This window comes from Stenella coeruleoalba, assembly GCF_951394435.1.
Source record: "Stenella coeruleoalba genome assembly, chromosome: 9".
In the NCBI taxonomy this organism is placed as follows: Eukaryota; Metazoa; Chordata; class Mammalia; order Artiodactyla; family Delphinidae; genus Stenella; species Stenella coeruleoalba.
In genome coordinates this window covers 90,342,953-90,354,953 of record NC_137155.1, presented here as the reverse complement: position 1 = coordinate 90,354,953, position 12,001 = coordinate 90,342,953, and the positions used below count along the sequence as shown (strand labels likewise).

General features: G+C 42.3%; 1 protein-coding gene across 1 annotated transcript in view; it reads left to right on the top strand.

Annotated features, from left to right (window-relative positions):
* SVOPL (SVOP like) overlaps nt 1-12,001 on the top strand; it is a gene marked incomplete at its 3' end in the record, with an annotated part of 83,057 nt that overhangs the window by 58,214 nt on the left and 12,842 nt on the right. Inside the window, 2 exon segments of the mRNA XM_079931128.1 lie at nt 10,381-10,409; nt 10,411-10,496. Of these exon segments, the coding sequence (XP_079787254.1) occupies nt 10,381-10,409; nt 10,411-10,496 (115 nt within the window).

Below are 12,001 nucleotides of genomic sequence, written 5' to 3'. Positions count from 1 at the left end.
CCAGGCGATCAAGGGGTGTTCCCTGGGCAGTAGCCACAAAAATTGGGACACCATACATGTACACAAGCTCCTTTTGGGGAGATAGCAGAGATCTGGAGCAAGGCAGAGAGACAGCACAAAGATGGCACCTGCCAGCCTTCATCTTTGCAGAGTATTTCAGTAGGCTCCTGGATGTATGTTAAAGCAGATGCCTGCCCCACAAGGTGATGGTTTAAAATAAGCAAATAAGCCTCTTTCACAGAAAGACTGGATGTGTTTCAGTGGGCTGACTGCACTGGTCCCCAGGTGGGTAGCCAGGCTCCCTGGGAGCCCTCTAAGGAAAATGCTCAGTTTGCTATAGCCTTGTCTTATAGTGGATGCAAGCCCTCTTGGCTTTCAAAACTAGATGTTTTGCAGGTTCATCTGTCAGGTGCAGGTCTTAAAAGTTGTGGTGCCAGATGTGGGGTTGGAACCCGTCACTCCTCATGGAGAAGCTCAAGGTTGTGAGTTCCCCTCTTTTTGTGTGTCACTGAACCGGGGGTGGGTTCATGGTAAGATTGTGTCTCAGCCTCTTCCACCCATTTTGATGTGGGATTTTCTTCTTTGCCTGATGTGAAGGAGTCACTCAGCTAGTTTTGGGGTTTCTTTCAGAGGATATTATTTTGTATGTAGCTGTAGATTCAGTGTGTCCATGAGAGGAGGTGGGTTCATCTTGAACCCAAACCTTCATGGACTTTTTTTTTTTTTTTTTTGCGGTACGCAGGCCTCTCACTGTTGTGGCCTCTCCCGTTGCGGAGCACAGGCTCCGGAGGCGCAGGCTCAACGGCCATGGCTCATGGGCCTAGCTGCTCCGCGGCATGTGGGATCTTCCCGGACCGGGGCACGAACCCGTGTCCCCTGCATCGGCAGGTGGACTCTCAACCACTGTGCCACCAGGGAAGCCCTCATAGACTTTTTATAGCCTGCTTTTGGCATGCAACAATATGTTACATTTTTCATGTTGATAAAAATAAAAGTCAAGCCCTTTTTCATGCTGAAAAATGTCATATGTATACTCCAAAAATTACTTTCAAGAACTTTGTCAGTTCTGTATTGTTAAATGTCTAGACTATTTGATATTTGTCTATTATAAACAACAGTTGTAAGCACTCTTGTGCTTACATTTTTATCCAACTATGCAATTATCTCTTTAGGATAATTCCTAGAAATTGGATTGGTAGGTCAGGGGGTCTGCTTATTTTCCATTTTGATACATTGTGCTAAAATTCTCTTTGGGAAGCCTGTACCAGTGTGTTAGGCCTTGCTGCTTCACATACTGGCCAACTAGTTTTGTCTATTTCATCTTTGCCAATATTACTGGCAGTAAATGATATCTTTGATATTGTAATTCACGTTTCTTCGATTAAGAATGAAACTGAACGTTCTTTTCATATTTTAATTGGCTATCTTTTTTAGCTTGTTCACTCAGGTCCTTGTCCATTTTTCAATTTGGTCTTTAATACATTGATTTGTAAGAGTCCTTCATATATATAAAGGATTTTAATCATTTTCCTGACATACTACAAATGTTCCTCCTAACTTTCTGTTTGTCTTTCCTTCTTGTTTATGGTCCTCTTTCTCTGTACAGAAACTTAAGGTTCATAGACACTCAAATATATCAATGTTCATGATTAGAATTCTGAGAATACACATCTCTTTTCTTCCAGTCCTTCTCTGGTCTTGTCTTTCTTTGGGGAAAAGCTGTACAAACTTTTTATTGAAATATGACATACATATAAAAGTGGCCATATCATAAGTGTACAACTCAATCAATTTTCCCAAAGTGAAATGAATCCCAAATTCTGACCCAGAAATCCCTGACGTGCCCTCTTTCAGGCCATCATAGTGTCGAAGTGTGAGGTCTACTGTAGGAAACAGCTTTATAATTTCCTATATGGCAGGCCAGTTGTCCCTACACTATTTATTTAACTATTTATTTCATTTATTTCCCTATATTTTTACTCATGGATTAGAAATGTCTACTTATATTCCCACAATCACTTGGTCTGTTTCTAGCCTTGCTATTTTAGTCCATTGATCTGTGTGGTTTCGTCACTGTCATATTCTTTTCATTAGTCAGGTGGGGTTTATAGTACATTTTCAAAACTGGTTGTGTAAGCTCCACCTCATTGCTATTCTTTCTCAGATAAGATTTAGAATCATTTGCAATGTGCCTCCCTTGTCTGCCCAAATCCTATTAAGATTTTAATTGTTAAGTCATTAAATGTATCAGTTAATTTAGGAAAAGTTGACTTTTTTTCTTAGTGTTGTCTTCCCATATAAGAACAAGGTTCTTCTCTCCATTTGTTCAGTGTTTCTTCTGTGTTCCTTGCTGGGATTTTGTTTTCTTCAAATAGATCCTGCACATCTTGTTAAGTTTCTTAGGCATTTTAAGGCTTTTCATTGTTATTGCAAATAGATGATTTTCTTCCATTATAACTTCTAGTCTAACATTCTAACTAGCTATTGGTATTTAGAGAGGCTATTAAGTTTTTTGTCTATTGATTTTTCAAACTGCCAGCTTACTGAACTCATTCTGATGGGTTTTCATTTGAGTCTCTGAGTTTTTCAGGTTTGTCATTGATCTGTCCTGTGATTTCAATCTATCCCTCCATGTTGAATCCTTCTGGTCAGCACTTTAATGTTAAGATTCCATAGCTTACAAACTGTAATGTGAACTCCATTGACTCACTCTTTCCTCTTCTTTCCACTCAAACCACTTAAGAGTTCTTCCTCCTCACTGTCCTCATTTCCTTCCCCCCACTCACTCGTCCGCCTGCTCCAACTGGCTGCAACCTTTCTGACTCCAACAAAATGCTTGGTAGGGTCTCTGTGAGCGCCACGTCTCTAAATCCAAACGTCGTTTTAACCCTGCGTTTTGCGGGACCTCTCCTTCACATACAGTTCTGATGGCCTCGCCCTCGCGCGCTGTCCCCTTCCTACGGTATCGTCACCTTGCATTTTGTGGTCTTCCTCCTGCATCTTCCACTGCTCTTCCTCAGTCTCTTTGTGGTACACCTTCCTCTACTCTTTATTATTGAGGATTCTTTATTTTTTTATACAGCAGTTTCTTATTAGTTATCTAATTTATACAAATTAGTGTATGTATGTCAATCCCAATCTCCCAATTCATCCCCGCTCCCCCACTGAGGATTCTTATTGCTTAATATTAGATCCTCATCTTTTCATATTTTACTCTCCACTTAGGTGATTTCACCCATTTTTATGATTTTAATCACCAACTATATGCTCATGACTCCCATCTTTATATCTCTAGTCTAGGCCTTTCTTCTGAGCTGCGATTTATATATCCATTCACCTCCTCCACATTTCTGCTTGAATGTCTCAAACTCACCTTAAATTCACCACGTCCAATATTAAAATCATGACATTTTTCCCCAAGTCCACTCCTCTTCACAGTTTCCATCAGTGCATGGCGTCACTACCCAACCTGGAACTGTCCTTTGCTGTTCCCTCCTCTCTCATCATCATAGCCGGTCCTAAAACCATGTGGATTTAACATCCTAATAATAGATGCTGAACCCTTAACCTTATCTCCTTTTCCACCACCAGCATCACTCTGGTTTGAACTACCATCACCTTTCCCTGGATGGCTAAGGTAGCGTCCTGCCTGGTCTCCTCTGTGCTCTTACTCTCCTCCAACTCATTTTCCTCACTGCATCCGTGCAGATCTTACATTGTTCTTGTGCTTAAACTCTGTCATCTTGCCCTTGCCATTCCTCAACAATAAAGACCAAAATCCTCAACATGTGCTATGGGGCTGTAGCAATGAGGCCCCCGTCTTGCACTCTTACCTGCTTGTAAAATTTCAAACACAGAAATGTGTAACTGAGAAAGGAATAATTCTCTGTAATTCTATCACCAGAGATAGCCACCAGTGTATGTCTTAATGGTTTGGGGTATATTCTTCCAGATGCTTTTTTATGCATATATATTATGTCTCTCTTGGTATATCTGTTATCAGTAATATACCAGAGTTGTATGAGTGTATCTATAAACCTATTACATACATATTATACTAGAGGCTTGTAAATATGTAGATAGCCTTACTTAATAAATACCTACATCTGTCTGTGTATCTACCTGCTATGGTCACCTGCAGAGACAGATGGAACTTCCCTCCACTCCTCCCCACCCCCCCCCAAAAACTGGGCGTCAGATGTCAAGACTGATGTCACATACACACACCAAGAGGGTATGAAAGGTTTATTGTTTAATTACATAGCTGAGATCTCTGGGAGAGCAGGGTAGCCCCCTCAGGCAGATCCAAAATGGCCTGAGAGAGCAGGCAAGGAGATTGGCTGGGGTTTTTCTTGCGGCCAGATTTGAGTGTTTCCATGCTCGGGCAGGGGCTTGTGTGGTTTGAATCTCCTGCCAGTACCAAAGGATGAAGCATCCAGGCTTTCTTACCAGTTTGTTCAGAAATAGGGGTACAAGGGGAAGAGGGAAGGGTGAGGCTTAAAGGCTGTCAGCAGTCCTCAAGTGGAGTCACACTCCTCTTTACACTGTGTATCCATGTGTGTGTGTGAGTACACATGTGGATAGGCCCATGTTCAAACATACACATACCCAAACCTGTCCATCCATCCGTCTAGCCACACATACCTACATATGTATCTACATATTGCAACTGCCTTTCGTCATTAATAATCATTTTATGTTAGTATGTGGAGATCAACCTCATTCTCTTATGTAGGTGCATAGATTTCCATTGTAGGGATGTGTATAATTAGATAGCCATTACCTTGTTGATGAAGTTGTTCCTAATGTTATTTCTTTCTGCTTTTACAAACAACGGGGCACTGAACATCACGCACAACTTTGTAACTGTGCGACTATGTTAGTCATTGAGCTCTCTTATGTTCCGGATACTGTGAAAACCCAGGTCCCAGATTATTTGAAGTGACATTCTAGTGGAGAATAGACAAGGGACAAACAAACAGTTTGCTAACATGTTCAATATGATTACTGATATAAACACATATAAAACAGGGGAAGGAGATGGTGATGGGAGCGGTCTGCTATATCGGGTGGTTAGGGAGGGCCTCTACAATAGGGCAGAGTCATGTGGGAATGGCCACAGAGTATGTCTAAGGAAAAGCATTCTTTTTATAAATTTATTTATTGTATTTATTTCATTTTTGGCTGCATTGGGTCTTTGTTGCTGCGCGCGGGCTTTGTCTAGTTGCAGCGAGTGGGGGGCTACTCTTCGTTGCGGTGCACAGGCTTCTTATTGCGGTGGCTTCTCTCGTTGCGGAGCATGGGCTCTAGGAGCGTGGGCTTCAGTAGTTGTGGCATGCAGGCTCAGTAGTTGTGGCTTGCAGGCTCTAGAGCACAGGCTCAGCAGTTGTGGTGCACGGGCCTAGTTGCTCCACGGCATGTGGGATCTTCCCAGACCAGGGCTTGAACCTGTGTCCCATGCATGGCAGGAGGATTCCTAACCACTGCGCCACCAGGGAAGCCCAGGAAAAGCATTCTTACGTAGAAAAAGCCTACTGAATAATTTTTGAGGTCAAAGGGTGTGCATATTTTAAATTATAATGGATCTTTTAAGAAAATTTATATACTCCTTGATATATTAATATTAACACACTCTTAAACAAGCAACCCTGTTTCTTTCCGTCATCACTAAAAAGCCTTTTTTTTAACCTTTTTTGATATGGTGGACAATAACTCACATCTCCTCTTAATTTGTACTTTGTTATTAGTAAGGCTGAGCATCTTTCATCTGTTTATTATCCATTTGTCTTTTTTTGGTAAACTGCTTATTTATGGGATTTGCTCTAATTTCTTCAGGCCATTGGCCATTTATTATTATACTACAGATATTTTTTCATTATTCATGGTTTGCCTTATGATGTTACTATCAAAGTTTTTGGCATGCAAAATATCAATTTTTTTGTAGTCTACTTACCAATTATTTTCACATAAGGAGTTAGTGTTTTGGGTCATGCTTAGTGGCCTTCATTAATCCAAATTTCTAAAAATGTTTCTTAAACACTGAAAGTGCAAAGGCTTTCAATGTTTCATCTAAAACATTAAATTCTTTGATTTATTCACAATTTACTTATGCTTGAGACCTGAGGTAAAGGTCTCAGCTTTAAAAAGCAACAACACAAACTGATTTAATGAGCCTGATTCAATAATGCCAAGAGAGAGAACTGGGGAACCGGAGGTCTTCAAGCCTTTCCAGCACTTTCTTTGGCCAGGCAGAGGAAGAGGCTGCTGAGGTTACTAGGAAGCTGGAGAAACAGGAGAAGAAACACTTGAAGAAGGAAAAGGCTGGCTGCGATTGCCCTGGCGTCTTCAGAAAACAGCAGCAGGACCCTGGAGGAATGTGAGGGGACAAGTGAAAGAGCCGAAAAGAAGCAAAAGCAAAAGCCCCAGGAGGCTCCTCAGGAGAATGGAATGAAGACCCATCTGTCTCCTCCAAACCCCCCCAAAAGAAATCTTTTTCCAAGGAGGAGCTGGTTAGTAGTGATCTTGAGGAAACAGCTGGCAGTGGAAGTCTCACCAAGAGGAAGAAATCTTTCCCGAAAGAGGAACCAGTGAGTGACTCTGAAGAGTCAGGAAACAAGAAGGTCCCCAGGCAAAAGAGGAAATTCTCTTCCAAGGAGGAGCCACTCAGCAGTGGACCTGAAGAGACTGCTGCCAGCAAGAGCAGCAGCTCCAAGAAAAAGAAAAAGCTCTGAAACCTCCCCCAGGAAAATCAGAATGGACATTTCCCTAGTGGGGCATAACTTGCAGACGTTATTTCCCAACCCATCCCCTATCTCAATAAAAACCAAACCAAAACAGAACAAGCAAACAAAGCCACAAAACAGTGCTTATAGCTGGTTGCTCCCAGGCCATTCATCATCCTTTTGTCCGGCTCCTCTCGGTTGATTTAACACGCCCCTATTACAATAACCAAATTTCCATAAATTCTTGGATCTGTTTTGTGACTCATTGTTTTACTGATCTATTTTGGCACTGATATCATATTGCTGATGATTGGAACTTTGTTTAGTGCCTCTTAGCCGAATAACCTCCCCAGATTCCCTCACCCGCACGTGTTTTCAGAAGTGTCTTGATTTTTATAGATATGTTAATGCTTTCAAATTAACTTTAGAATCAGTTTTTCCCCCCAGATTGACTCAAAAATACTACTGGGATTTTGACTGAGAATCCATTAGAGTTACTACAGATTACTTTGAGAACCATTTTTTAAAACAATACTGAATTTTTCTAAGAACTAAACAAATTTATTCAATTTTTCATGTCCCTTAGTAGGGACATGAAAAATACCTTCATATATGTAATACATTTCTTAAGTTTATTCCTAAGTATTTTATTTTTGTTCCTATTTATCTGCGTCCAACAAAGTTAATATGCTGTATTTTCATTCCATTCAATGTTATTTTTTATTTTTCTTGAGACTTCTTTGACCTGTGGATTGTTTAGAAGTGTTTGGAGATTTTGCTGTCATCTTTATTTCTAGCTTTGATAGCATTTGAGTCAGAGAACACACTCTATAATTTCAGTTCTTTTAAACCCTTTGAGGTTAATGTTATGGCCCAGAACGAGGTCTATCTTGGTGAATGTTCTGCTGTTTGTTCGGTGGGTGTTCTATAAATGTCAATGAGATCCTCCTGGTTGATGGTGTCATGAAGTTCTATATCCAGCTGATTTTGTCTAGTAGTTTGTCAATTGAGAGAGGGGTATTGAAGTCTCCAACTGTATGTAGATTTGTTTCTCCTTTCAGTTTTTTCTGAAAGAATGTAATTTGAAGCTCTTTGGTGTATAAACCTTTAGGAGTGTTTTCTTGTTGGACTGAACCTTTTATCATTGTGTAATATCCCTCTTTGTCCCTGGTCTGGGCTGATTTTTAGAAGTAGAGATTTACAGATCTCTGTTTTTTGATACAGTGAATCTGGAGTAGGGCCTGAAAATATGCATTTTAACAAAATTCCCAGCTGATTTTTAGTGTTTTTGGTTTATTTGGTTTTTTGGATCTATACCCAGGAATGGAAATGCTGGGTCACATTCTAGTTCTGTTTTTAGTTTTCTGATGAATCTCCATACTGTTTTCCACAGTGGCTGCATTCTCACCAACAGTGCACAAAGGTGCCCTTTTCTCCACATCTTCGCCAACATGTTATTTGTGTTCTTTTTGATTATAGTCATTCTGACAGGTGTGAGGTGATTTCTCGTTGTAGTTTTGATTTGCATTTCCCTGATTAACGATGTTGAGCACCTGCTAACATGCAGATGTGCCTGTTAGCCATCTGCATTTCCTCTTTGACAGGATGATTTTTATAATTAGGTATTACTCAGAGTTCTTGCTTACAAACAATAAAAACTGACTTTGGTTAACTTAGGCAGAAAGGAATTTTTAATTTTTTTAATTAATTTTATTTTTGGCCATGCTGTGCAGCATACAGGATCTTAGTTCCCTCACCAGGGACTGAACCTGTGCCCCATGCAGTGGAAGTGCGGAGTCTTAACCACTGGACTGCAAGGGACATCCCAGAAAGGAATTTATTGAAAGAATATCCAGTAACACTGACTTGATTGCTAGAGTCCTGCTAGGAAGCAGAGCCCTAAACCCCGCTAGGGAAGCCAAAGAAATGAAGGAATTGCTCTCCCTGATCCTAGTTGGTAGAGCACGAAGTTTTATGACCTAAACTTAACCATCAGGCTCTCACACCACTTCAGACTTTGAATCTGGTGCAAAGAATATGAAGTAGAGCTAGTTTAGAATTCAGCCTGGTGGTGGTGAGAATTTTGGTGTCAAAACAGAAGTGGCAGTAATGGCAGAACCTAGACACATGCCTAACTGCGGCATCATTTGGTCATGGTTCAGACTGCCTGGTCTCCTTTGGTTTCCATCTCTTTTATCATCCTGGTTTCCCAAAACTCCTGTTTGGCGAAAATTGTAACATATTTTATTTTGGGAGATAAAATCAGAAAATAATAACTATCACTTGCTAGGTCAACTACGAAATAGTAAATGTGGTTAATACCATGGGTTCTGTTTGCCTGACAAGTGGAATGATTTACTGTTTTAGAAGGCAAATAGGCGGACTTCCCTGGTGGTCCAGTGGTTAAGACTCTGCGCATCCAATGCAGGGGGTGCGGGTTCGATCCCTGGTTGGGGAACTAAGAGCCCAGATGCCGTGCAGCACAGACAAAAAAAAACAAAAAAAAGGTCAAGTAGGCCTTATACACAGGATGGGCTCTCAAATTGTGTATCTTAGGGGAACCTTAGTGGTGGTGACAGCGGTAGGGATCTGTTATGTGTCAGGGATCTATCTGTGACTTTGGACAAGTAGTCACTTAGCCCTTCCTTACTCTAGGATTATCTGTAAAGTGAAGAGGTTGGACTAGACCAAAGGCTAGTGTCTAGGTCTCCAAACTGCAATATTCTGTGACTCTAGAGAGCCTCGTTGTTCCTTAATCATTTCAGTTAACCATCCTTGTGAGATTAGTTGACAACTACTACCATGTGCTTGGCTTTTTGCTAACTTTGGGCAAAGTCCTAGGGATGTGTGAGATGGAGTGTCTAAACCAGTGGTCTCCAGCCTCTCTGGCACCAGGGACTGGTTTTGTGAAGACAATTTTCCACGGATGGGGGTGTGGGTGGGGGAGATGCCTCAGGCGGTAATGCGAGCGATGGGAGCGGCAGATGAAGCTTTGCTCGCTTGCCCATCACTCACCTCCCGCTGTGCGGCCTGGTTCCTAACAGGCTGCGGACCGGTACCGGTCTGTGGCCTGGGGGTTGGGGACCCCTGGTCTAAACTAACCAGTATCAGGATGAGAATGGTGTCCACTTTTTCTACGGTAAGTTTGATTGGTTGTGACCCATGAAGCATCATGAACACAGACATGTTATCATTTCAGAGACCAGGAAATTACATCTATTCCCAAAAGACTTCCTCCTGGTTGATCCTGTCAGAACTGAAGAGGCAAAGTAGACTTTTAGCAGAGGGGGTACTGCAGGAAAGGAGAGGGTTACAAGTTAAGCTGAATTGGGTAGGAAAACAGGCAGCTCTCCCGTCTTCCCCAGGTACTGGGTTGCTCTGGAGAAGCCTGAGGGGTGAATGCAGGGAGAAGTCTGACTTGGCCAGTGCATGTTAATGTCACTCGCAGCTCATGGAAGAGTCGCACAAAATTGCCTACAGTAGCTTGGCCCAAATAAATAATAGACCTAGGATGTCAGGAATGCACAAGTTACAGAACGGCTGCAAAGCCCTTTGTTTACGTATTTGGTGAAGTGAATTCTTATTTTCCCTTTAGCATAAAAGTCAGTTTAAAAGTGACTGGGGCACAATCTATTTAGTCATTCCTTGTGCTTTGCAGGTTCTCATGAGTGCATCATTTCTGGGAGCCTTGTCTTTTCTCATCTGTCTGCGTTGTGTGTGCTATTTCTGCATTTACTCTCCCTACTGAGACCAAAGGACGGGCCCTACAGGTAAGTGATGCAGGACTCTCTTAAGCATTCTCAACTAACACCTTTTGACTAAAGGAAATAAGCTTGGAGTATGGAAATTCTTTTAAGCAGACGATGATGCCCAAGTCTGTGCTAACACAATGGTACATCTGTTTAGCAGGTTCCAGTAGAAAAAATGGGTATCCACTGTTCCTGCATATAACTTTGAGCAGCAAACCGATTATTCATTTCAAACCTTTCCTTCCTGTAAAAGTTGACTAAGATGAATGATATTATTGACACCTCAGCTTTCTACCCTTCACTTTTCTGTTTGTAAGCATTGCTGCAGAGCTAAATGTGGCCAGAGGATCGGAAACAGCTATTTGCATTGCCCTTAGGATCACAGGGTCATTACTGTTGGTCCAGCCACCTTTCCCCCAATTTTGTCAGCTGCCTGTGGTAAGACTGGAGGCAAAAACTTCTGTGCTGCCCCAGTTGTCATCCAATACTAACAGACACAAAGTGCATAAAAAAGGATATCCCAAAAGTATAAGGTATGCTCCCGGGGGCAAAGTTGTATCAGAGATGGCCTCTCCTAGCCCCCTCAAGGTTGGCTCCATCTCAAAGTGCAGCTGGTGGCTCTATTGTTTCCCTGCCTTAAATGTAAAGCTTGTTGCTGGTATGCAAGGGTGTGTGTGTGTGTGCGCGCGTGCACACGCCCACAGGGAAAGGGGGAGAACAGCTGGGGTTAGCTGTACAGGGGTGACCACTGAACAGCAGGGGGGTTAGAAGCACCAACCCTCCAGGCTGTCAAAAATGCCAGCATAACTTATAGGCAGCCTTTGGTATCCAGTTACTCGCATCTGTGGATTCAACCAACCATGGATCGTGGATTGTACAGTACTAGAGTATTTACAACTGGAAAAAAATCCATGTAAACGTGGACCCGCACAATTCAAACCCACGTTATTCAAGGGTTAACTGTGTCTGATCTGAGCTGCCACATCTAAATGGGACTGTGAAGTCATCGTGCTCCTTTGGCTGAACGTGGCTTGCCTTCTCTCCCATATCCTATTTATAGTGAACCATGGACACTTGTTAATGTCTGTGAGTAGTTGGAAAGTATTTTTGAGTAAAGGGGGCGGAGGGAGCAAAACTAAAAAAAACCCCTGTTTACACCAGTCTTAATGTTTTTTGCTTGCCCTAGATCCAAAATGTGTTATTCCATTTTCCCCCTAACTTTTTTTTTTTTTTTGCGGTACGCGGGCCTCTAACTGCCGTGGCCTCTCCCGCCGCGGAGCACAGGCTCCGGACGCGCAGGCTCAGCGGCCATGGCTCACGGGCCCAGCCGCTCCGTGGCACGCGGGATCCTCCCGGACCGGGGCACGAACCCGCGTCCCCTGCATCGGCAGGCGGATTCTCAACCACTGTGCCACCAGGGAAGCCCTTCCCGCTAATTTTTAATCTTTAAGGTAATACTCATTTTAATCACAGATTAGATAACCTGCTATGTAATTATAAATTTAGGGCTTTGTTTAGATTCCTTACTTG